The sequence below is a fragment of the Gymnoscopelus microlampas genome (assembly GCF_963454915.1).
Source record: "Gymnoscopelus microlampas genome assembly, chromosome: 8".
NCBI lineage: Eukaryota > Metazoa > Chordata > Actinopteri > Myctophiformes > Myctophidae > Gymnoscopelus > Gymnoscopelus microlampas.
The window spans coordinates 57,827,727-57,853,919 of record NC_139945.1 but is presented as its reverse complement, the minus strand read 5'-3'; the positions used below and the strand labels follow the sequence as shown (position 1 = coordinate 57,853,919).

At 41.7% G+C, this 26,193-nt stretch overlaps 2 protein-coding genes across 2 annotated transcripts in view; both read right to left on the bottom strand.

The window, feature by feature from the left end:
- The window catches only part of LOC311050670 (uncharacterized protein), a gene marked incomplete at its 3' end in the record, with an annotated part of 728,236 nt that overhangs the window by 407,305 nt on the left and 294,738 nt on the right, over positions 1 to 26,193 (bottom strand). The window lies entirely within an intron of this gene.
- Positions 17,972 to 20,518, bottom strand: LOC311051038 (uncharacterized protein). The gene is made up of 3 exons (XM_084065402.1): positions 20,427 to 20,518; positions 19,897 to 20,148; positions 17,972 to 18,272 (listed from the first exon to the last, which is right to left on the bottom strand). The coding sequence occupies exons 2-3, from the start codon at positions 20,126 to 20,128 to the stop codon at positions 18,139 to 18,141; spliced, it is 366 nt and encodes a 121-aa protein (XP_083921528.1). The 5' UTR covers positions 20,129 to 20,148; positions 20,427 to 20,518; the 3' UTR covers positions 17,972 to 18,138.

Genomic DNA, 26,193 nt, shown 5'->3' with positions numbered 1-26,193 from the left:
TAAGTTAAAAGCTCTATATTCTGATAGTAATCATTGCTATAGTATTTGTTCAGTAACAGGGGTCTCCCTGCATGTCTTTCCAGGTCTTTAATAAAGAAAATATATATTTACAGTTGGGTTGCGAATTTCAGCCAATCAGGAGAGATCGGGTGAGATCTAATTTCTTTGTGTCATCACTTCCAATTTGTCTTGTATATCCCTTACGAGTTCTCCTGATTGGCTCAAATTAGTATTAATGCATTGTTGTGAGCTGAAGAGACTCTATAGCAATTATTATTATCAGAATAGAGAGCTTAACTTATTTTAACCAAAGAAAATCACTTACTGTACCTTCAATGTATGTTTTGTAATTGTCTAAATCAGTGGTTCTCAAACAGTGGTCCGGGGACCACCAGTGGTCCTTGAGGGGGTTCCAGGGGACCCCAGCTAAATGTGTTAATACATTTTCACCCCTTTATCCATATTGCATACGTTGGCTATTCAAATAGCGGATATACAAGCTCACAGCGAGTCACTTCGTGCCGTGCCGCAAACTTGTAGATCTGCTATTTCTGAACATTTTCGAAAAGTCTTTTTCACACCTTAAATTTTGTAGAATTTTGCATTTTATTTACACAAATCTTCTCTTCTGAGGGTCCCTGGCACAAAACATTTTCAGATGGGGGTCCACGGCCAAATGTATATCAATTTAGGGGTCCTTGGCATGAAAAAGGTTGAAAACCACTGATCTAAATCTACAAAGTAACTTGTTCCTAAAATGTTCAAATAATGTTGAGTAGAAAGTACAATATTTTCCTCTGAGATGTAGTGGAGTATAAAGGATTGAGACCATAAGTAAAGGTACTTCAAAATTGTACCTAGGTACAGTACTTTGTAATTAGTTACTTTCCATCACTGAACATTGGTCATTTGGATAAGGAATGGACAGAGGAAAGATAAATGACAAATATAGCTGCAAGCAGCGATAATACAGGGCCAGACATGGAAACTGGAGAGAGAGAGAGAGTAGTGGAAACTGGAGAGAGAGAGGGAGAGAGACATGGAAACTGGAGAGAGAGAGAGAGAGAGAGAGAGAGAGAGAGAGAGAGTAATGGATACTGGAGAGAGAGAGAGAGACATGGATACTGGAGAGAGAGATAGAGAGACATGGAAACTGGAGAGAGAGAGAGAGACATGGAAACTGGAGAGAGAGAGAGAGAGAGAGAGAGAGAGAGAGCCATGGAAACGGAATAGATTGAAGAGAGACATGGAAACGGAATAGATTGATGAGAGAGAGAGATGGAAACAGAATGGATTGATTGGACATCTCAACCTATTGCCATTAACAGGAATCGAACTCTCAACCTTCGGACTAATAGGCTGCAACACTACCTATGGTGCTATAGCTTTGTCCAGGCTGATGTTGTCTGTTGAAGATCATAAACTCCTGCCTTCTGTCATGAACCAAGCCAATACTAAGATCACTCGTTCACAAACCATTTACCAATAGAGAAATTGTATGTCTCCTCGCAACCGAAAACAGTGAAAGCAGCCGATCTACAAGCTCAGAAACACGTTGCTATCTGAAAAGTTTTGAGATTGTAGATCGGCTATTTTCAGAATGAAGTATGTCATACATTGAAAAAACGTACTCTCAAATAAGCATTTCAGGTTATCTTTACCATTTGCACATGTATTCATTGATACAGTCATGTTGTTAGCAATTCAACTTAAATTAAGTCTGCATCAAGTGAGGCTTGAACTGGCGACCTTGAGATTGTGAGGCACTTATTTAAGGGAGATGCCATTGGACCAACAGACAAGGAATTGTGAAAAAGGAGATGACACAGATGATACAGTTTCACGCAAATAGCTGAAAAATCCTGGGTTTAAGTGTTTTTCAAACTGTTCAAAATTGCGGATAATCTAAGGGCGGAGCTTACTGGTCAAATCGATAGATGTGTTCCTCATGAGTCAAGGCACAAGTGTAAGCAAGTTTCACGACTTTCGGCCAAACGAGGCATGACTTTTGCCTGTTTAAAGTTTTCATTTTCAAAAAATTGCTATAGCGCCCCCCTTTGGCCAATTGGAGTGAGATTGGTTTCAGTGATATTTGGAATGACTCTCTACATTACTGCAACGTTTCAAAGAAATGTGAGTCTTGCATGTATGTGTTAGGGGCAGATGAATAATTTTCATAAAACTGCAATAGTTAAAACCCATCTCCTCCTCGGATTTTGGAGTAATCTGCACAAAACATTTTACACATGAACTTAGGACCTTTGCCGACAAAACAAAAGCGGTGAATTTTCCATAAGTGAAAAAATGCAGAAGTTAGGAGCCAATGACTGTTTTTCATATAATTCAAAATGGTGGGCGATCTAAAGCTCAGAGGTCAAAAGTCAGACCACGAAAGTTGTCAGGCATGAAGAGACGCATGTGTGTATTGAAGTTTCATGGCTGTACGTCAAACAGGGCATGAGTTGTACCTGTTCAAAGTTGGCACTTTCAATTGAGTGCTATAGCGCCACCCTTTGACGGATGAGTGTGAGAATTATTTCTTGATAGTTTTTCATGACCATCTACCATATGGCCGAGTTTCGTAAAAAGCGTATGCACGGTTAAGCCAGAACTGTGAAAAACAAGTGTTTTTCAAACTGCTCAAAATTGCGGACAATCTAAGGGCGGAGCTTACTGGTCAAAGCGATACATGTGTTCCTCATGAGTCAAGGCACAAGTGAAACCAAGTTTCACGACTTTCGGCCAAACGAGGCATGACTTATGCCTGTTTAAAGTTTGCATTTTCAAAAAATTGCTATAGCGCCCCCTTTGGCCAATTGGAGTAAGATTGGTTTCAGTGATATTTGGAATGACCCTCAAGCTTTCTGCAAAGTTTCAAAGAAATGTGAGTCTGCATGTATGTGTTAGGGGCAGATGAATAATTTTCATAAAACTGCAATAGTTAAAATCTATCTCCTCCTGGGATTTTTGAGCAATCTGCACAAAACGTTTAACACTTGAACTTTGGACCTATGCCGACAATACCTTGGCAGCGGATTTTCCATAAGTGAAAAAATGCAGAAGTTAGGAGCCAATGACTGTTTTTCATATAATTCAAAATGGTGGGAGATCTAAAGGTCAGAGGTCAAAAGTCAGCGGGTGAAAGTTGTTCAGCATGAGGAGACGCATATGTGTATCCAAGTTTCATGGCTGTAGGTCAAACAGGGCATGAGTTGTACCTGTTCAAAGTTGGCATTTTTCATTTGAGTGCTATAGCGCCACCTTTTGACGAATGATTATGAGAATTATTTTTTGATCGTTTTTCATGACCATCTACCATATGGCCGAGTTTCGTAAAAAGTGACAGCACGGTTCAGCCAGAACTGCGAAAAGTGGCAGAAACAGAAAGAGGGGAAGAATAAGGCAGGTACAGAGCTGAGAGCTCTGGCCCTGTAATTATGAAGTATGATCAAATCAATACAAGTATTTCTTCATGGATAAAATGTCAAGTTCCTTGTTGTCCATATTTCTGTCTTATTCAATGGGTCCTTTCACAACAGTTAGAATGGTTAGCTGTGCAGCTCCACAGTGCAAGTCCAGGAGGACAGGGCCTGGCCCACACACAAAGACATTTTTTAGTTTTCCCAAGGACCAACCAATGGGCAAAAGCCATAAAAAGAGCTGGGTCAGATGGGTTCAAACCTTGGAAACCCACAGAGTGGGCAAGGCTGTGTCAGGTAGGATACTGTAAAAACACATACTGTACAATGCTATTTCAGTGTCAATAATTGAAAAAGTTCACAATTCTTCTTTTCTTTTCAAAACTAGGATCACTTTTCAATTGCCCAGTTCAATCCCAATGGGGGTCTTCTGCCTAATGCAGTCCCTGACCGAACGAGCAAGCTCTGCATGACCGAGACCCTAAGTACAACAGGGACCCCCAGTGCAACAGGGACCCTCAGTATAACACCCAGTGTGACAGGGACCCTCAGTATGGCAGAGACCCCCAGTGCGACTGAGACCCCCAGGGTGACTGAGAGCTCCAGTGTGACAGAGAACCCCTGCATGATTAATAGTAATACAACCCCCCAGGGAAATGGGATGGATCACAGCAGGCAATCAACAGGTAAACACACATAGGATGATATCATCCAGAAGACAAGAACATAAAATGTTTAATCAAGTGTTATATCATGAACATAATCAAGGAAACAAAAAAACACACATTGGGATCACTTTTCAAACACACAGTTTTAAAAGTTTGTTTTCTCCCTACATGACTGAGGCCATATGTATGACTGGGACCTCTTGCAGAACACCCCTGGATCACAATTACACCAAGAAATCAACTGGTAAAGAGACATGGGATGCAGTCATGCTAACCCTAACCCTTTTTAATTACGTGTACATGAACACAACAAACATGAACAAAAATATGTATCATACATGCTTATTAAAAGGATCATGCCTTTAGTGTTGCATTTTCAGCCCTTTGAACACGAGTCACATTACTGAGCACAATTTCCCCAAACATGCAGCTATTTGTTAGATTTGGGAAAATGTAACCTAGTCCCCTACTTTTGACATTGAAACCTTAAAAATATTAATTAAAATGTATGTATTATGAAGATGTTGCCACAAATGTAAATTATTCAGTCACTTTCTGTCAAAGGACAACACAAACTTAGATGCACCAGACACCTTCCATCAGAGCCATGCTGAGGTTGTCACTGCCACTGTCCACTTTCCCGATGCAGAACGAGTCGAAGAACCTGTACAGGACGAAGAACCTGAACAGGACATAGCTGAAGTAAGAGGCAGACGGATCGCCAAACTTGAATCTCAGCTGGAGATCAAGGTATTATTATATTCTTTATTTATGTTTCAAAACCTTTATTAATGCAAAAAGGCTTCTCTTTTAATTTGCCATGACCTTGCACTATTCCTCTTTCAGAATAAGATGCTTGGCCTGGTCTTCAACACTGACCAAATTCAGTTCCTTGAAAGCAGGTGAGATAATAACTATATCACTACTTACAGTGCTACAAGGCAAGGTGGTAACAGATGCAGTTTTAGGCAACTAATTTCTGTGTCAAAGGCAGTGAAGAAGTTTATGTCAATAAGGCTGAAGACCAGAAAGGGAAAGTATGAGTAACATTAGTAAAGGGACAATCCACCTTAATTTGTAAAGTTCAGAGAACTAGTGTTGAATTGGACTCTACATGTTGAAACTTTCAACTATGTTGCACTTCTGGTCAGACACCAAACATGATGTAATATCACTTTTACATCATGATCAGGGTGTGGCCGGTAGTGCAGTCAAGTAATTTCAATCTGTCCGGGCCAAGCAACACACGTTTTGTGTACTGTGACTTACATTGAAGTTTTTCTTTGAAGTGTCTAATTACTTACAGCTGGCAGTTGAGATCTCAGGGGTCTGAACATAGGGGAAGATTGGCAGAGGGGATTAACATATGATATTATAATTTCTAAACCATACAACCATACCAATACAGTAAACAAACTGACTGACCTGTTCTTGTCTCTCTCAATTCCATTTTCTGTTATACTGTAGATGTCAAACAGAGTCTACACAAAGGGTCTACAAATGGTCACCTGCAACCATAGCTAACTGCTTAAAAGTCAGAGTTGCCACAGGGATCAGTGGTTATGAATATTTGAGAGAAGGTATGAGCCCTAGACTTGTTATAACATATTTACATTTACTAACAAAGAGAGACAACCAAGTACAAATTTCGCAAATATCTTTACACACTCTAGAGATGAAATTCCCCATGCCAAGCTACCGGACTCTTAGCAGGCGCCTGGAGGCCATAAAATTCCACAGATCGTTTCACTCCCAGATACAGTATTTTGTTTCATATGCACACTTTTAATGCACTGTAACCATTTTTTTAATAGATTGATGAAATGGCCATAAAAAAATAACTCCAATATGATCCAGGGAGGAAAATGATTTTGGGAACAGTGACCTTGCCCCCCAGAGATGACACCCTGTCAACAAAGGTGCTGACAACCATTCTGGCCTCCTTGACAAAGGATTTCAAACAGCTTGTGGCTTATGACTTCACCGGGCCATCAGTGTCGGGGAGAGATCTCTGGGCCTACATGCAAACCATTATTGCGGCATGTGGAGAGCGGGACATAAAAGTCATCGCTGTGGTATATTCAGGCTTTAGCCTATCATTTACCATCACACTCTATATGAACAAACCAGTTAGTGACGTTGTAAAAGCTTCATTCTCAGCTTTGCATGTTACGTCATTCATAAATGAGATATAATTGCTGAATTCAACAAAGTGTAATTTTACAAAATCTACTTACTTCTGCTTGAAATAATGTATGTTTTCCAGGTGTCCATAGCTGCCGTTGAGAAGGTCATCTCTGTTCAGGCTGACACGTCGGAAAAACTTGTGCCTGGTCTGACTGCAAGGGCCATATCAACAGCTACAAGTTTTGAAAAAATTAAAGTATGTTGCACTAACAACACACACTTACTGTTTGGTATACTGTAAACAATGACAGTCATACTCACATACAAAAGGCAACTGCATCAAATCTTAAGCCTTGCAGATTAATGTTTAAGTGCAGACAGTGTCCAAAAGGTGCAAAAGGCTTAGTAAATCTGGCCTTGAGTGTATTAAACACTGAAAGTACCTTCTCTTTCTATGACATACAATGATGCACCACATGCAGAACTTTGAGGGAGGGTTATAAATATACCTACCCGTTTCACTGAAGAGCACCTGTTTGAAGAAGCCACTGGACCCTGAACCCAGGCAGTGCTGGCTCCTTCTGTTTGACACTACTACATGTTTGATATGTGCAGCACTATATCCACCAAACACCACTGCTGGGGCCAATTGGAAGTTGGAGAGGCTGCGGGACTTCATGCAAACATGGAATGCCACAGTGTTTCGCTCCAAAAAGAAAGGGAAGCATCAGGGTAAGTGCCTCTGAAACAAACAATCAAAAGCAGAATTAATGGCAGCAGTTATGAGACTTACAATACTAAATGAATACATTTTATTTACAGCCTGGAAGCCATCCCAGACTGGTATGGGATGGGAAGAATGGCAACAACGACCATGCTGGTAATGGCAGGTGCTGCACTCTTCCCAGAGGAACTGGAGCAGCACCTGCCATCAGTTCCCCCTTCCTTCCTGCCAGAAAACAGAACCTGGATGGCCCGGATGACAGGAGAAAGGACATCACTGAACCACTTCCACACTGGGCGGATCTCTACTGATGCCAATGAAAATCTCAATTGAGAGCAGACAACGTCATCCACCCCAGCGCCAAAACTTGCCGCGCAAGGCTGAAGGCTATTGCTCTTACCCAATATGAAGGCAAGGGCCCCTCCACTGACACCACAATGGTCGACTACATCGACACCTTGGCCCAAACAGAGCAGCCAGTGGAGATTCCCGAGTTGCCAGCTCAGGCAGAGTATGAGCAACAACCCCTGCCCTTGATACAAGGGCAGGTTCTGTACTACCTGTCGGGATGGGCAGTGTTCACAGAAATTAGAAAAACTTCATGTGTAGCTTGTAGTGAGTACTGCCTCTCGAGCAGTGCCCTTCACGAGCATGGCTACCACAGCCTCCACCCCGTGGAGTCAGAGGCAGTACTCACTACGATCAAGAGCAAGGGGAAACTGGTCCACCCTTCGACAGACGTCCATCAACAGCATATGAGGCTCCGCCACCTAATGGAAGAACAAGAACAGGCACTCCTTAGAACGGAGAATCCAGTGGACCTCATTATGAGGTGGACGGACACCATCACCACCTGGCTCCCACCATGCCATGCAGTCTCAAAAAAAATTGTTAAGAGACTGGCCACACTGAAATTACATATGCTCTTAAAGCAAAAAACAAGCCAGTCTGGCGAAATTCGACAATATGACAGCAAGTCCAAGTTGCAAATTGCAATATGACGCGTTGTGAGCTTGTAGATATTTAACTTTTTTTGCATGCTGCAATATCTACACATGTTCTGATCAGTCTTTCAACAAGAGCCTGTATCCTTGCATCTGCACCCAATATGACCTCAACAAGCCTCTAGCAATGTACATCGCCCAAATTGACTCCATTCAATGTGGTTACTCACCAATAGACTGGCAGCCTGACAGCATACAGACTGACAGCATACAGACACAGTCTGCTTGAAAAAAAATGACTTATTTTCTATTGCTTACACACCATGAAGCCTTGAATTCATGGAGATCTTGCATTTTCAGGTCAGATCGTCTTTCTCCGTGCACAATGCAAAGGACCACAACGGAAATAAGCTCTCAAGCTTTCTTGTGTTTATCCGTTTGACTATTGTGTGCTTTTGTATTCAGTTGTGCATGTGATTTGTCAATAAAGAAGTCAATCAATCAATATCAACTGACTACAACATTTTTGAAAATATTGCTGTAAGAGCCATATTTAAAAGAAGTCTATATATTGAGTAAGAGCCATATTTAAAATATATATTGAGTATTTGAGTATTAGTATGACACTTCATGATTGCTATTACTGTATTTTGTACAGGCTTGTGAGTTTGCAGTTAATTCAGTTCATGAGACAATTAATAGAACAGCCAATGATTAGAGGTCAGCTAATTATTTCTGTATTAACAGCAGCTGTGTCCAGCAGGTTTGTGAGTTTAGAGCTGGAAGCCTAGGAACACAGTTTTATTGACCCCGGTTAACCCTTCCATTTTGTTAGGGTCTTTTTTGACCCGTTTTCAAGTTTGAATAGGTAAAAAGTACCCTTTACATTTCTTTATTGGAACGAGGCTTCATGATATCCTCAGAAATAGCTGAGTGGTTAGTGAGCCAGCCTAGGGAGCCAGAGGCCCTGGTTGCCCCAGGTTCGATTCCAGGCCAGCATATGTGTCGATGAAATGAAATTTGTCCCTGAGCAAGACTCTTAACCCCGAATTGCTCACAGGTTCTCATTGGAAACAAGACCGCAAGGACTTTCATGAACGACCTGTTAAAAGGAATTATGCTTATAGCCATTTTAACGCAACAAAATGATTTATCATCCTTTTAATTAATTCTGATGGTCTCAAAAAAAAAAGTGACACTTGTGGGTTAGGGTCCGAAATGACCCGGAAAAGAAGTGTGGCTCAATCCCCCCTCAAATTGTCAATATTCAATGTTTACTGTTTGAGAGTGAGAGAGACTTGTCCTCAATTAGCATTTGCTATCAGGAGTAAAATAAAGTTTGAGTTCATGAAAAATAAATGACTTTTTACCTTCTATGGTGTACGGGTCATTTCGGACCCTAACACCACTAGTGTCACTATCCTACTATCCTACTATAATTCTAGTAACCTCTGTCTGTTTGTCTCTCTGTAGTGGTAGGTGAAGCTACCCGGTTCTCCTCACTGGCTGGAGCAATTGCTCTGATTTTGCACACAGCCATTGACCATTACCATCTGAACTTAACTGTGAAGCCCGTTTTTCAATTTCATCAAATCTCAGCTTCTTATTAGCGTTTTTGTGTCAAACACTGTCGCCATGGTTACGGGGCTGCCCAGCTATGGGACGAACTGCCTCCCGGGTTGCCAGATCATGTGCGCATATCCCCCCACGGATGCGCTGCGCCGACCGGGTATGGTCTAGTTTTTAATAATTTTAACATCTTTTAAAGTAAAAAAAAACAAAAACAAGTTTTTTTTTTTTTTCTTTTTTGGAAGTGTGTTCTAATTATTATTCTTAATTATTCTATTATAGCTAGATAACATCATTATCCATTGCCTTCATTATAGGAAATTTAATGAGTGAATTTAAACATTTTTATAATAGAAAACGAGATATACTGAAAGATGAAACCCTAGCTCTAACCCAACATAATATTTTAAAAAGTGTAAAGAGTTGTCAAACTCTTTACACACGGGTTGAACAAACAAAGAAAGGGAATATGATAATAGTAATATTAATAATAATATTATGTGTAATAATAATAATAATACAAACAAAAAAAAGAAAAGACAAAGGAAAAAAACATTAGATAAAACAAAATAAAGAATAAATTGCATTCACACTAACAGCTAAATAAAAACGTTATCAAAGACTAGTCATGATGGATTTGACTGGATTAACATGGTGACGACACCACCTGGTGGACACATAGAGGAGGCGTCATACAAACGACACTCCTAAGGGGACAAACAGCAGAGATATATTTATTTTTAAGTAACTGATTGCAAAGATTGTTAATTTAGCAAGATACACGATCTCCGGTTTACTTCCCGTTTCTGCGTGACGTAGGTGGACGCCTTTTTAGGAGACAGGAAGCAGCTTGCAGTCTATTGATTCCAATGGAAGAGTGAACGTGAACACAGATTCTGAACCATTCTTTAACTCCATGGTCTTACTTATTGTAAGTCGCTTTGGATAAAAGCATCTGCTAAATGACTGTAATGTAATGTAATGAAATGGTCACTGAACTACATATTGGACCCGATCGTCACAAGACACACAATATGTACAAGATTTTAATACTAAAATTGCTTTTTTTGAGACACAAATGAGGAGAAAATCTTCTCAATCTCCCATAACTTTGTTATCGAGTTTTCTCTATCGCGCGTGCATGTGTCCCGTATCAGCCTTCCCAAATGTCGGGCTCACCCGCCGCCTATGATGTCTTCATAATATGGCTGCTGTGAATAGAGCCTATTAAAGAGAACGCAAACGCACGCACACACGCACACGCACACACACACACGCACACACAGTAAAAGAGTGTGTGAGGGAGATTAGAAGCAGGTGTGGTGTAGGAACAGAAGGAGAGTAAACACAGGAGGTTCAGATTCCATTTTGAAACGGCAACGCAACGCAGAAGGAACAAAGGGTAACGTTTAATGTAGGGTAAGTGTGTTTTTATGGTGTGGCACCTAGGAGTATAGAAGAGGTGTCTGTGTGTCTGTCTCTGTGTGGTCTGTGTGTCTGTCCCTGTGTCTGCATGTCTGCAGCTAATTGCGCAAACCACTGGATCGATCAGCACCGATCCCTTGTGCACGTTACCAGCATAAACCAGGACTTAAATCCTGGAATAGATTTCGCATATTGTGAATAGTGTTGTGCCGATCATGAACGATTCCTTCAATTGTACGAGTTCTTCCTGAATAGATCCATTAAATCAGTTTGGTTGCAAATGCAAAAATGTTATTGGCTGAAGATTAAACAGTAAACCCGAACCAAACCCGCACCCTAACCCTAACCGCACGCGGATGCTACATAGTCGGAGAAAAGGTCTGTCGGATTAACGCATGCCTCCGCGTGCTGGGCCCTTAATTCAGCCTGGGAATCTCAGATAGAGAGGCCTGTAGGTAAGCGGCCAAAGGCTGCGCACCGGGGGGGTTTTGCCTCCGGCTGCGCGGCAAGGTCCCAAATACTAACCGATGAGCGGTATATTTTTATTTATAAAAAGAATATATATACATATATATACTTTTATTTATAATAAAAATTTACAATGAAAAATGTACAATAATGATAAAATACTGGAGGTAATGTGGGCCGGTGCTACTCAAGGATTGGCCATTTCAGATGAGAGACAAGCCAGAGGGCCAATTACATGAGTTATATTTACTTTGTGGGCCACCCAGACCCAAAAAGTGGAGGAAAGTGGAATGGAGCGGCCGTTCGGGAATTGTACCAAATTTCCCAGTGGCCAGCACGTCCCTGGGCTGAAGAGAAATGGTTGCACCATTCCTCTTTCCTCATTGGACAAAAAATGTCAACTTCCCTGTCAGACAGAGAGGCAGCTTTCCTCATTGGAATTAACTTTGCGGTACAGCAGATATAGTAAGAGATACAGTATAAGCATAAGGTGCATGGTTTCAAAAACAATAGTAATAGAATAGCAACAGATACAGAATCATAATTCCTTGTGCATCATTGGATTACATACTGTACACTGCCTAATTTTAGGCCCACTTGGTTTTTGCTAAATGATAAACTGAAAGAATGCCAACTGTTTTAGTTTACAATCAAAATACTTCTATATACAGTATACTTACTGTATTTATTATGATACTAATTATTTAAGACCGTTGTTGTTACATGGTAACATGGGTTGAACTTTATAATCCACGCAGGTGGTCATTTCATCTGTTATTTTCTGTTTCTCTCTTCCTCAGATGAAAAACAATTGAAAAGAATGGGAAGCAAAGAGTGTAAGATTTGTTAATACGATTGCATAATGTTCAATATTTTATGTGTATAGGACACATACTTTTATGATGTAATTGAAGCTATTGTTTGTTTGGGTGGATTGTTGTCTTATTTTTCAGTTGAAAAGCCATGGAGACAGTTCAAGTGGGGGTAAGAATATTCAAAAATAAGAAAATAAATAGTCTGCTCTGCTGACAGAAGTCTATTTTAAAATATTTGTCTTTTAACTTTTTCATTTTAATTAAAGTTTATCAATAACCTCCTGGTAAATGCACACCTATTGTCTGGAATGCTTTGGAATTAATCCCATAAATATATTCAATATTCCACTAATTGTTAACATTTTCTCCTAAAAGCTGAACTTTAATCTAAGTCTTTCATTTGTTGACCAGAAATTAACAAAAAAGCACACTGCTTAATTATGCATACAAAAAATGCATACAAACCTGCAAATGATGACATCAAAACCATCAGGATATTGCTCTATGGAACGGTGGGAGCTGGCAGGTCCAGTTTCATCAACTCTGTCAACAGCATCTTACAGGGGAGGATGACCAGTATTGCAATGGTGGATAGGGATGAAGTTTGCACCACAAAAGTATGTAATGTTTTGATCCACAGTATATCTACTGTACTATGTATACATGCTTTTATTTTGCTTAGTATGTTGTATCACACAGCTTACATTTAGTCAAAGCACAACAGCAAATACTGATAGTGTACGCCCAGTAGTCTTCCAAGTACTAACATTGCTGTAAAAAGCCACCAGCTTTTGAACTCTTTTATCCAGATTCAATTCAATATAATCCTGACGTCACTCGTTCCTCCCCTGGGTCACGGAAGTAATTTCTCTATGGAGAATAAAGTATCATTCATAGTCGGACGTAAGGATACGTAACGAGCGCCGGCGCTCCTTGCGTTGTCGTTTTTTTCTCCCCCTCCGTCACTTACGGCTCCAGTTTTTCCTTCCGTGCAGTCGACATTCACAGTCAGCCTGACGTGCACGTTGACTGCAGTACCAATGGCGCCAGTTGGCAGTATAAGGGGAAAAAAGTTTTCCTCTACCCCTCTTTCTCCAAAAAAAGACCCACGTTGGTGCATGACGTCACTTCCAGTAGTGTCTTAAGGACGCCACTTCAGCTGTGTCTGTGTCATGTTCAGAATGCGAAGATGACAACAAATTCAAAATCATCATTCGAGGAGAGACTTTGCCTTTTAGTACGGGACTACCCATGGCTGTACGACTGTACAAGCCCAGAGCACAAGAATAAAATCACAGTCCAGGGCAGCTGGAGAGAGATTGCCGAGGCATTAAATACAGACGCAATAACAGTAGAAAGAAAATGGAGAAACGTCCGAGACCGTTTCACAAGAAAGTAAAAAAAATACAATTTGTCGAAGCGAAGTGGTGCTGGCGCCTCCCTCGCGGATGTCCCGCAAATCCTCACGGATCTGGCATGGCTAAAGACCTACATTTCGCACCGAGATACCTCCACAAACTTCCTGAGCGGCGACATGGTAAGCAGCAAAACAAACATTCCAGTCATCTTTTCTACTTGGTAGCCGTCGTCTTTCTTCTTTAAGTCTTTACAACAACAAAAAAAAGTAATCGAGCCTATTGATTGACTGAATACTTTAATAGACATACATGTAGGGTGCCAAGCATTGTTTTTGTCTAAACCTAATTGAAAATAGCAGATCTACAAGCTCACACTGCGATGTGTTATGAGCTTGTAGATCTGCTATTTTAAAAATCTTGAAATGAAATGTGGAATATTTAGAACAATTCTAACACAAATCTGACTCATCTGACAACAAACATTTAAAGATGGGGGATTAGGGACAAATACATATTCATTTGGGGGTCCATGACATGAAATTATTTGAGAACCACCAAATAAGCAACTACACTTTAGAAACAAGCCCAAAAAAGACACACAAAAAAAACATTCATTAGTTTTTGTGGTGCAATTAATCAATCCAAAACACTATTGAAAACTGAACACAGTGAGATACAGTTAAAATTCACATTCTCCACTATCTGACTTCTTTATATGCACACTCTGATGAGGAGGACAGTAGCAGCTTGGGAGCATCTGAGAGCCTCAGCCTAGGTGAACATTCTCTCATTTCGCAACCTGGAACTCCAACTGCCTCCAGCAGCCCAACACGCCTCCAGCCAACAAACCCCTGCACGACCATATCCTTCTGGCCAGCACAGGGCTTCTGGACCTGGAACTACAACACTCGCAGCCTCCCGCAGCCTAACATACTCCCGGCAAGAAACCCCGGCTCAGCCAGGGCCACCCCAAGCCAAGGAGAGCCTCTCCCCTGTTCGTCTGGCATATTACAAACCTCAGCTTCCAGTTCCCAAAGCACTCCCAAGCAGAGGAGGAAGAAGAAGAGGCCATGCGTAGAGGAAGAGGAAGATTCTGCCCTTTTTGCTAGACTTGTGAACATAGCCGAGGAGAGAGAGAAGAGAGAGAGACAGAGCGCAGACAGACACGAGAGAGGGGAATGCCAGCACATGCAACTAGGCCTTATGGTTTGTCTCGTGAGTTTTTCAGCAGTGTTGGGCCAGAAGAGGCCGGAAAATTTGCGCGGTCGATCCACCGACTGATGGCTTCTTATTGGCAGCAAGAACCACCACAGTACTAGGACATGATTTTGCTGCTGAGATCACACACAATGACAATGATTTTTTTTTTCAATGCTTGTTTTAACTTGTTTGCATTTAATATAGTTTTTAATATTTTTCATGTGTGCTCTTAATTTTGTGTTTTCTAAACATTTGTTTGCATTTAATCTAGTTTTAAATATTTTAAATGTGTGCTCTTTGCGCTCTTAATGTATTTTATCTTGTGTTTTATCACTTGCTGCTGGGAGACTGGGAGTCTCTTCTGGGGTGCATGTCGCCTTTCCGACGTTAACGAACCCTATACCTAACCCTAACCCTAACCGCACGCGGAAGCCACTAGTCGGAGTGGCGAGATGTCGGAATGGAGAAATTACCCCTCTCTTCTGTATTAAAAAGAAGAAAAAAAACTTCTAGCTTGTTACTACTGTTTTTATAGCTTGTAGATCTGCTATTTTTGGTGATGAGTGAACGAGCGTACTAAGTACACTTGCAACTCATGTCTGTTTCACTACAAAGAGGGTTTTCATTTCCACTCATGTTGAGATCTACAATACAACTTCTTTGTTGATAAATGAATGTGGAAAATACACAGCAGATGGACATCACAGCAAAACAGCTTAGCATCAAATTCAGTTTAACCCCTGAAACCTATTTTATACATCAGCATACAAAAATGGACAGCAGACCTATCTTGTCTTGATGAGAGCACCTGTTGTGAATATGAACAGTCTGGATGATAATCCATGATGATGAGACTATAAGCGGATAATTCGTAGTGTATTTTTGTAAGTTTGGGTCATGGGGACTCGGGAGATACCAAATTTCTCTTTTGGTTCTCTGGCTGAAAATGTTTGGGAACACCTGGCTTACAGCAATTCACTCAAGACTCATATTTGAATGTTTGTGTAGAACTGATATGAAGTAAGGATGAACCGCCAAATCCAGAGTGTTCATGTAACTCAGAAAGCTTACAGTTAAATAAACAGAACATTACATTACATTACATTACAGTCATTTAGCAGACGCTTTTATCCAAAGCGACTTACAATAAGTGTATTCAACATAGGTAGGGAACGAAAACTACTAATCACCAGAAGTTTTAAGTATATTTCCTGCAAAAACAAGCAACCAAGAGTATACCTAGCGCTAAGGTAAAAGTGCAATATATCAGCTACCTACTTTCTTAAACAGATGAGACAAAAATGGCAAAATCAAATGAGCACGAGCTAAAACAAATAAGTGTATCGACTAAACAAGATCCAATAAAACAATACAAAAATAAAACAAGAGTTCGTACAACTAGTTAACAACAAGTAGGCCAGGCAAAGAGGAAGGATAGTGTTTCCTGAAGAGGTGGGTTTTCAGCCTGCGGCGAAAGATGGGCAGTGACTCTGCTGTCCTGACATCAGTGGGAAGTTCATTCCACCACTGTGGGGCCAGAACAGAAAAAAGTCGTGACCGTGTCGATCGACCAGAAGGACCGTTGAGTGGCGAGGGAGTCAGTCGCCCCGAGGTGGCAGACCGGAGTGGTCGGGCAGGGGTGTGGGCATTGACCAAAACCCGGAGGTAAGAAGGAGCTGTTCCTTTCACTGCTCTATAGGCTAGCACCAGGGTTTTAAACTGAATGCGAGCTGCTACGGGGAGCCAGTGCAGAGAACGGAGAAGGATAGTTGTGTGGGAGAACTTGGGGCGGTTGAACACCAGACGAGCCGCAGCTTTCTGAACAAGCTCCAGAGGTCTGATGGCTGATGCCGGAGATGGGTCCTTCTTTTACATGTACAGAGTTAAAGGACGACTTCACCCATTTCCAACCTCTCTTTATATAATAATTGGTACTCACTAATGCTCATAATATGGTAACATTTTTGTCTATACAGTATGTCTCAGAGGAGGGTTGTGGAGAGTTCTGAAACCCGCCTACCAGCAACATCATCGATGGGAAATCCAAGCTAATAGAAACGGCAGGCTTTCTATTTCTGGAAAGTTAGCATGCTATAATGGAAGCCAGTGTTCTCGCGTTAATAAAAATCAAATTTGAAATCTTGTTTGGAAACAAATATCTGCCTAACGATGATGTCACTGGTAGGCAGGTTTTTGAAGTGTCCACAGCCCTCCACACAGACCAAGTAGAAACTAGAAATCAAATTCAGTTTAACCCCTGAAACCTATTTTATACATCAGCATAATACAATGGACAGCAGGTATCTTGTCTTGATGAGAGCACCTGTTGTGAATATGAACAGTCTGGATGATAATCCATGATGATGAGACTTGCAATTATATTCTGATTTGAGTAACGAGGTGTCAAAGTGGAGTAAAAGAAACATTTTCTGGTTTTAAATATATTGAAGTAAAAGTTGTGATGAATAGGCTATAATTTCAAGTAAAGTATAGAAGTATTGTAACAACTGGGAACACGCCAAATGTGACCAGATGGACACTGATAATACTTTTGGATAAATCAAAGTGACTACGCCACTCTCTTAAGGGGAGAGACCCGGAACAAACTATGCATTTACTCCCCACACAAGTTGGACAAGACGGACAGAGGCTTTCGTGTGTACAATCATATGCCCACTTTATTTAAATTGCAGCAGAAGAGTCTGATCAAAGTATCACCACTTATTGACCGGGGGGCAATAAGAACATTTTTTAGAATACACTGCGAATACACTGCACACTGATAAAATAACACTGCACACTAAAAGTGGGGAAGGGACAAGAACGGTCATCAATGAGAATATACAATAACTGAGGACTCTTATAAATCTGAAGCAACAGTGAGGCACTTGAGTAGCAACTATAAACAATAAAACCAAAATAGAGGAAAAGTTGCATTGTAGTCATTTAGTCACACTCCAGCATAGACCATTTAAGCTTAGTGCTTAATGAGCTTTCCAGTTTAGTAGACCTTGTATTGTGAATTTGTACTTCCATGTACTGTTATGTACTGTCATGTACTGTTCTCATGTCTTACTAAATAAAGTACATCAATCAATCAATCAAACCACTTTCCAGTTAGCGGCGGTTAAGTCTGCCTTGCTGGAGGACATTATCCTGCCATGCAACTCTACCTGCTGGCGTCTGGAACTTTAAAAGCGTTCCGAACGGCCAACCCATCTTTCGTTGCTCGAGCTGCAGTTATGTGTGCTAGACCAAGGAGGTTGTTATCAACCCTGACAATATCTCTCCATTCTCCATCAGCACTGGCACTGTCCACCAGTGCGTTGTCCACATAGCGTGGCCCTACAGCTGTGTCAATGTCAGTGACTGTCAGGTAATTGTGTAGCGCCACACAAGCCTTGGTTATGTCTTCAGCTTTTTAAATGCTACACTCCATGGGACCCCCGAAGATCCTCCACCTTGCCCTAAGAATACCGAAGGCATTCTCGATCACCCGCTGTGCTCTCGAAAGCCTGTAGTTGTAGATGCGCTCATCACCTGTCAGATTCCTCCCTGTAAAAGAAAGAAAACATAACATAAGACTATATAGCCTTGGTATAAAATAGGGCTAAAGTGGTTAATGTCAGTAGCGTATGGTGGGGTCAGTAGCGTAACGTGGACCGGGCCAGATTCTGGTCCGCCCCCCCCCCCGCGCGCCGGCGATGGTTGCTGGTGGTGGCGGGTCTGGCGTTGTGGTGGGCGCTGCTGGTTGTGGCCCCACTGGCCCCCCACCAGCAGCCGCTGGTGGGGGGCCAGTGGGGCAAAATAACCGGTTTGGCGGGGAAACCGTTTTTTAATGGCCACCCATTAACAATTCGGCCGAATGCAAATAAGCCCGATTTGAAAACAAAGGCGAATTTCTGTGGTTGGCTACAACAGAATAGGGTGAGGGGTGCTAATGATATGTTGATTTTTTGTTTTTTTTTCTCTGGGGGAGCAGAGTTTTATAGACCGAGCCATGGCCTCGTTGGCCTCTATGGCGATACGCCCTTGGTTAATGTATGTTTTATAATTAGGGCCGGGACTTTATCGCGTTAATTTCGATCAATTAATTACAAAAAAATTAACGCATTTTAATCGCGCCTATTTTTTCACCGCGGAACGTTTCTCACTGGACGAGTTTCACACGGACCTATTATCCAGCGCACCAGGTTGGTGCGCTGGTATTATCGGTCCGCCTGAGAAGCTGTCTGAGAAGTGAGAACGACGTGGTTCTCACAACAACAGAGCAGCCACTGAATGAAGACGTGCCGCATAGCCTGCTTGATAATGTTGGCTGGGCAAATCAGAATCCGTAATGGATGCCGCCCCCCACGCGCGCGTTTGTCCCGTTTTGGGGGGGGGGGGGGGGCGGTGCGCTGGGGGGAAGGGGGGGGGGCACGATGCGGTGCGGCTCACATGCGCGCGATTTTTTAAAAATAATTAATTAAACGACTATAAAACAACTAACAACAACACACTCTACCAGCCTCCAATGGTGGAAAATAGCAGATCTACAAGCTCACAATGCCTTGTGCTTGTAGATCTGCTATTTTCACATGGTTACTGTATGTTTTATAATATTAATCGAAATCTACAAAGTAACTTGTAACTAAAGTTTTAAAATAAGTTTAAAAGTAAAATATTTGCCTCTGAGATATAGTGGAGTTACTGGGGTAGAAGTAAAAGTATTAAAAAATTGGAAATAGGCGTATTCGAGAGTCAAGTGCAAATACCTCAAAATTGTACTTAAGTACAGTTCTTGAGTACATGTACTTAAAGACGTTTACCAAAATCCATTTGAAAACAATTTTTTTCATTGATCTCAGGTCAAATATTGATGTGCGATTAAAATGCGATTAATTTAGATTAATTAATTACAAAGCCTCTAATTAATTAGATTAATTTTTTTAATCGAGTCCCAGCCCTATTTATAATGTAATAATGTATATCTATAAAGTGACTAGTAACTACATGTTTTCAAATAATTGTAGTGGAGTAAATAGTACAATATTTGCCTCTGAGATGTAGTGGAGTAGAAGTAAAAGTATGGACAATTGGAAATACTTCAGTAAAGTAAAGTACCTCAAAACTGTGTGCTAGGGTAAATGTATTTAGTTACTTTAAACCACTGGCAATAGATGCAATGCAGTCTCACCTCCATAAGGTCTCATCAGGTTCACTTTTGTGGGAAAGGCCTCGTCGGCGACGAAGACATGCGGCGCGATGACCTCACTTCCTGGCAGCAACGATGGACGTGGAAGAGGGAGCTGTCCATCGATTAGCTGTGATCCGAAGACGCTCCTTGAGAAGACACCAGCGTCACTGTCTCGTCCATACGCACCGATGTCGATGTAGGTGAACTTGTACCTGGCATCACAGGCGGCCATCAGGATGAAGCTGAAGTAATCTTAATTGATTGAATATTTTATTAGACAGAAATGTAAAAATTCAATTCATCAACATATAAAATAGCACCAAACATTTAATATCATCACAGATATAAGCTATGACCTTGCTATTTTTGAAAAGCCAAAGTATAAAAGGTTAAAATGGTTAAACTTGTTGTGATTCTACATGAACACATTTTGCTGCGGTCAACATTAGAATCCACACCACGCCAGTGGCTTTGGCTATTCAAAAATAGCAGATCTACAAGCTCATACATTTTAACTCAAGGTACATTACCTTTGTAATTGAAGTAGGCACTTCCACTGTTGATTGGTGCTGCTTGGATTTGGACATGTTTTCCATCGATAGCCCCGACACAGTTGGGAAAATTCCAGTCTTTCCAGAATTCTGCCTTCAGCCTCAACCACTCTAACCTGACTCTGCCAGATGGGGGCGGTATTGAGTAACTACGTTCCTCGCTGTGAAACAAATGTGTGAAGCAGATTTTCGGATCTGGCTGTGTCAGGTTACAACCACTCTGCTCCCGTAGGAAAAGCAACAAAATCATCCTTCAGTGCCAGCCATATTGCTTGGCATACCTCACTGACAATTGCAGCCACCTTTGAAATGCCAAGCAAGAAGGTTCCTGCCACAGACTGATGGCTGTAGCCGTGGGCAATAATCTTCAGTGTTACAGCAAGGCGCTCGGCTGGACTCACAGGGTTGCTGTGGTTGCTTCCATGTTGGATGTACGGCATCACCCGACGAAGCAGGTCGTCGAATTTAGCGACGGACATTCTAAAGTACTGATGGTGCCGTTCGGGGTCTATTCGTCTCATTTGCAGGATGGTTCTAAAAAACTCCTCATCTACGCGTCTCTCTGTATTTAATGGCCTGACGTACCATTGTCTGCGCCTCCTCTCCCTCTCTTTTCTCCTTCTTCTTATCCTTCTTCTCAAAAGCATGAGCAACAACAGTTCCTCTTCGGCAATCAAAGCAGCGTCCGACTTATTTGCAACACAATCCATGACAACTGAAGTAAACAAACATCTACGCTGAACGCTGCTACTTGACTACTTCCTACTTCCGTCTCAAAATGTAGCGATGCATTATGGGTATGGTACATACTCTCGCAACTGCCATCTAGTGGATGAATAGGTGTATTACGCCTGTACACTTTAAAATAAATAAAATAGCCCCTAAATAACGTGAGCGACCTTGCATGTGTCCGTAAAGAACGGACGGAATCCCTCACCCCCTGACGCACGTTTCAGACCCATCTAGAGACTTTGAACGGGCCTTAACATTGGGTCATCTTAGAATCGTCTGGTAATTGTGGTCCAAAAATAAGCAAATTGTCCCGGCGCTATTGTCAGAGGTGGCTCTGTATCGTTTACAGTCTGTTTCTGTTTCACATTTAATTAATTCTGCAGCAGTAACGTTAGCGTTTTCCTGCCGTCAGTTGATGCTTCATATCCATATGAGTCAAACCGGCGTGCTCATTTGTTTATTTTTGGAACACAGTTCTTATATGCCGTGATAAACGTGACCCAAGTAGGAATGCGTAAATTAGTCAGACTTCAGTGCTCTCTAGAAGACACCATTGCCATACAAAATCTCTTTTAACTGTTAACCATGATGAAAGGTGTATGTATGCTATTGATACTGGAGTCAGTTGTGTATTGTTTATACTAGAAGTTCGGGCCGCTATGCGGCCCGAACATCTGGCGTGACGCGTCGTACACTTCGTATCGCAGATCCAACTTACAGCCACCTCACAGTGTGAGCGAGAGTATTGTGTGAAAGTAAGGCAAAGTCGCTTATAATTTTTGGACATGGCAACACTGTGGTGAAAAGTAAAGCAAATCCGCTTATAATCAGAGGACATGGCAATGCTGAGTGAAAGTAAGTTGTGAAAGTAAGGCAAAGTCGCTTATAATTTTTGGACATGGCAACACTGTGGTGAAAAGTAAAGCAAATCCGCTTATAATCAGAGGACATGGCAATGCTGAGTGTCCTGTGCTCCCCTCTTTCTCTGTCCCTGTGTGTCTGTCCACCTGTCTGTCGAATAAGGTTCGGTACGACATAGAATAGCCTAGTTGGGTGCCACCTAGGGCCCAGTCCCAGTTGGGACCCACCTCGGTCCCACATAGACTTGCCTAGTTGGGGCCCACCTAGGGCCCAGGTAGAACCCACCTAAAGCCCACATGGGTAACCCAGTGGGGACCCACCTCGGTCCCACATAGACCCCTGGGAGTCTTGGGACCCCCACGAAACATCGCGGACCCCTTCGGACCCCTGTGAAACATCACGGACCGCTTCGGTCCCCTGCGAAACATCGCAGACCCCTTGGGGGTCCCTGGAGACCTAGTGTGTTCTAGCTCTGAGATTAATGGAGTACAAAGGGAGAAAAAACGAAAGGGAAAGATGCAAATGAATTGTATGTGTGCATTGCTTGTTGGTCGCACAACCTGGCAACCCTGGGCTGAGGCAGACAACACATGGCGAACAGCGAACATGTCGCTCACGCACCCAGGTAGACACAGACATGGCGAAGGAAAACGAAAGACTGTGAAGCCACAGCCACGCATGCAAGAGGTTGCACATGAACTCTGCAGCCGCACTGAGGCGCTCCAACACAAACACTCTGACATTAAGCTTCACACAACAAACATGAGCACTACGCTGCTGTTTGTCCAAAACACACAATATCTCTTCTCCCACCGACGTCATGTGTTCATTTATCGACAGCCGTATAGGGTTGGGACTTGTTAGGATGTTAACAGTTCACAACACTGTTATTACAACTATTATTTCAACTTAACAACAACAATATAATTATGTGCATGCAGATATGCACTTAAAGGGTGCACGTTCAACAGTGCAGAATGCATGGGCGGCACGGGCGAAGAAACGCTCTCCACCTGTTTAGAAGCATATCGCCGACCCCAGACCGTTTGCTGCGATCGGGGGCGACCGTGTTTTTGATTATTACAGAGGAGACACATGTGAAGGTGGAAAATGAAATGTAGGAGATTATATAGTTTTGCATGAGCGATTTTTGTAGCAAGTTGTGAAAGAATTGGGCCACTCCTGTGGGCGGGGGGCTCAATAGAACCATTGGGGTTTGAGAAGGAGACGCTCTCTGATTGAGTAGTAGGATTATTAGAACAAGGAGGAATGACATACAATAGATGTCATTTTGACTGGAGAGCTAGGACGTGGCTTCTGTGTTCATGATCTGAGAAGGATCCTGGAGGAAAGACACAGAACTAGTGCTGTCAAAGTTAGCGCGTTATTGACACATTAACGCATGAGCGAATTAACCGCGAGGTGTGAATGAGCTGCACACAAAGTTGTGTGTCCTCTCTCTCTCTCTCTCTCTCTCTCTCTCTCTCTCTCTCTCTCTCTCTCTCTCTCTCTCTGAAAATGTTGGGACCTGTAACCTGGTACATATCAAACGGGGGTCCTATAAATTAAAGAGCCAGAATCACTGGCCTAGATAGTCATTTAGGCTAATGACCACATAGTAGACTATTATGTCTTCCTAGCTTACCAATCACAGCATTCAAGTAACATGAATCTACAGGTTGATAATGTTTTATTTGTTCTTACAAAATTAATTGTGGCCACAAGTAGCATGTTATATCAAGTTATTGTTATGATGATTATATGAACATTACAGGTCCACAAAAGGAACCCACGACAACAGGTGATTTAGCCCTACATATATTAGCACATTTTCGTCATGTAGACAATAGAGGAAGTTTATTTATTTATGGTAAACATGTACTTACTGGCAGTATGGACGATCGGTAGCTTAGCTACCTACTTAGCATAGTTTGGATCTGCTATTGTGAAATGTAGTATTTTGTAGCTACGTACTTACCATAGTTAGGATCTGAATTAATACATTGAATAACATATTATCCAATGTGAGAGTATGTGACGCGTTGTGGGCTTGTAGATCTGCTATTTACAAAAACTTTTGACAAAATGTGAAAAACGTGGAATGTTTTTGCAAACATTTTTAGACCACAAATGTTATGCTGGTCCCTGGCACTAACCTTGTGGTTGGACATGGACATACAGTCAGTGGAAAAATAATTCACATTTTTTACTTTAGTAAAAGTATCAATACTGCAATGTAGAAAACGCAGAAATACTATGTTAGAAGTAAATGTCCGGAATTAAACATGTACTTGAGTAAAAGTACAAAAACATTGGTATCTAAATGTACTTAAAGTACCAAAACTAGAAAGTAGGCTACTCATTATGCAGAATATCCCATTGCAAAAGTTGTCAAATGTATGACATCTTTTGAAAATAGCAGATCTACAAGATCTGTGAGCTTGTAGATCAGCTATTTTCGAATGGACAAAATGTATATGAAGGTGAAGTGGTTAATGTAAGTTTTGTAATAATAATCGAAATCTACAAAGGAACTAGTAACTGAAGTTGTCAAATAATAAAAGGTAGGCCTATTGCGCACATAACAGGCCTTCACATAATGTACATAGACCTACTGTAGTGTGCACATAACACTATAACTAGCAAGGTTAACATTAGCCTAGTACTGTTGTAGTTCAGGTGACACCTTGTCAAAACAATAACTATACAGAAAAAAAGAAACACACTGTGGAAACACGATCGCATCGTCCGTCATCAGCGTCATGGCTGAACGTCAACCTGTTTTTTGCACTTTCTCCATTACAACCCGTACATCTACATAAACGTTCAGGTTCCAAATATAAAGTGCTTACCACATGGCCATGGATGTTACAATTATATATGGACCATCAGAAGTACCCGTGTCACCCGTATTGTTCAATGAAAAGCATTCTAATTCGATCAGTGGCCTCTTTCTCCAAATTTTCTCCATGCATTCAACTAAGCGACCCTAGCGGTTGGGAGGTGTATTGCACTCTGATACATTGTAACTGTATGAGGAAATGGCCGTCGATCGAATTAAAATGCTTTGTATTGAACAACACGGAATAAACGGATGAGGAACCATACATATACGACATCTCTGGCAAACACAATAACGCATGCTACACACGCAAATACACACACACACGCACACGCACGCACGCACGCGCGCGCACACACACACACACACACACACACACACACACACACACACACACACACACAACCACAAGAAGTCAAGACAGCAGCGTCATGATCCTCACCCCAGCCAGCAACAAAAAAAGATTATGGCCTACCTTTCTTTGAGGTCAACTGTAAGAATAATATTGCAAAAATAGTTCCAATCCAGTGTGTAACACACAAACAAAAACTTCTCATTTTGAGTCACAAGCGCCGTGAAGAAAAAGTGCAGGCTTAATGTGTGTGTGCAACATGTGTGTGTGTTGTTGTCACGTGACTACTACTAGCGTGGCTGCTGGCAGGGCTCGCGTGCGCGAGCACACACATACACACACACACACACACACACACACACACACACACACACACACACACACACACACACACAGACAAAAAGTGAGCACAGAGCGTCCCAGACAGAGAGGGAGAGAGAGAGCGAGAGAGAGAGAGAGAAAGAAAGGGTAGTGGAGGTGCTAAGCAACATTTGACTTCAAGTCATGATGCAAAGGTCCCCTTTGGTATGGAAGTACCTTAGGGCCATAGGAAAAGAATTATCCAAAGAGACGAGTTAGATCACCCTTTTTTTTTTTTATAGGCGTTTTTTAAAAATGGCCGCCGACAATTAACCACTATTACACCAGACTCCATATCTTTGCTTCTGTTAGAGCTATAATAATAATATTGGTGTCAAAGTGTACATTTTTGGGGTCAAGGAATTCAATTAGATAGGTTCCAATGCAAAAAAACGAATACTTCATTAATTGCCATGACAGCGGGGGGTAAAATATGCAGATTTCATAAAAAAAAAAGTTGTTTTAACCGGGTAACTTCTGTTAAATCATAGGTACTGAGTAATGAATACGAGACAGACAAGGTTGTAACTATGTTTGAGACTTTAATCGAGATTTACAATCCAATGTCTCCAATGTCTCCACTGTGGGAGCATGAACCA

Coding starts and splice junctions, on each gene's coding strand:
- LOC311051038 (XM_084065402.1), bottom strand. CDS start 20,128: ATGGCCGCCTGTGATGCCAGGTACAAGTTCACCTACATCGACATCGGT. Junction 18,273..19,896: donor CCTGATGAGACCTTATGGAG/GTGAGACTGCAT, acceptor TTTCTTTTACAG/GGAGGAATCTGACAGGTGAT.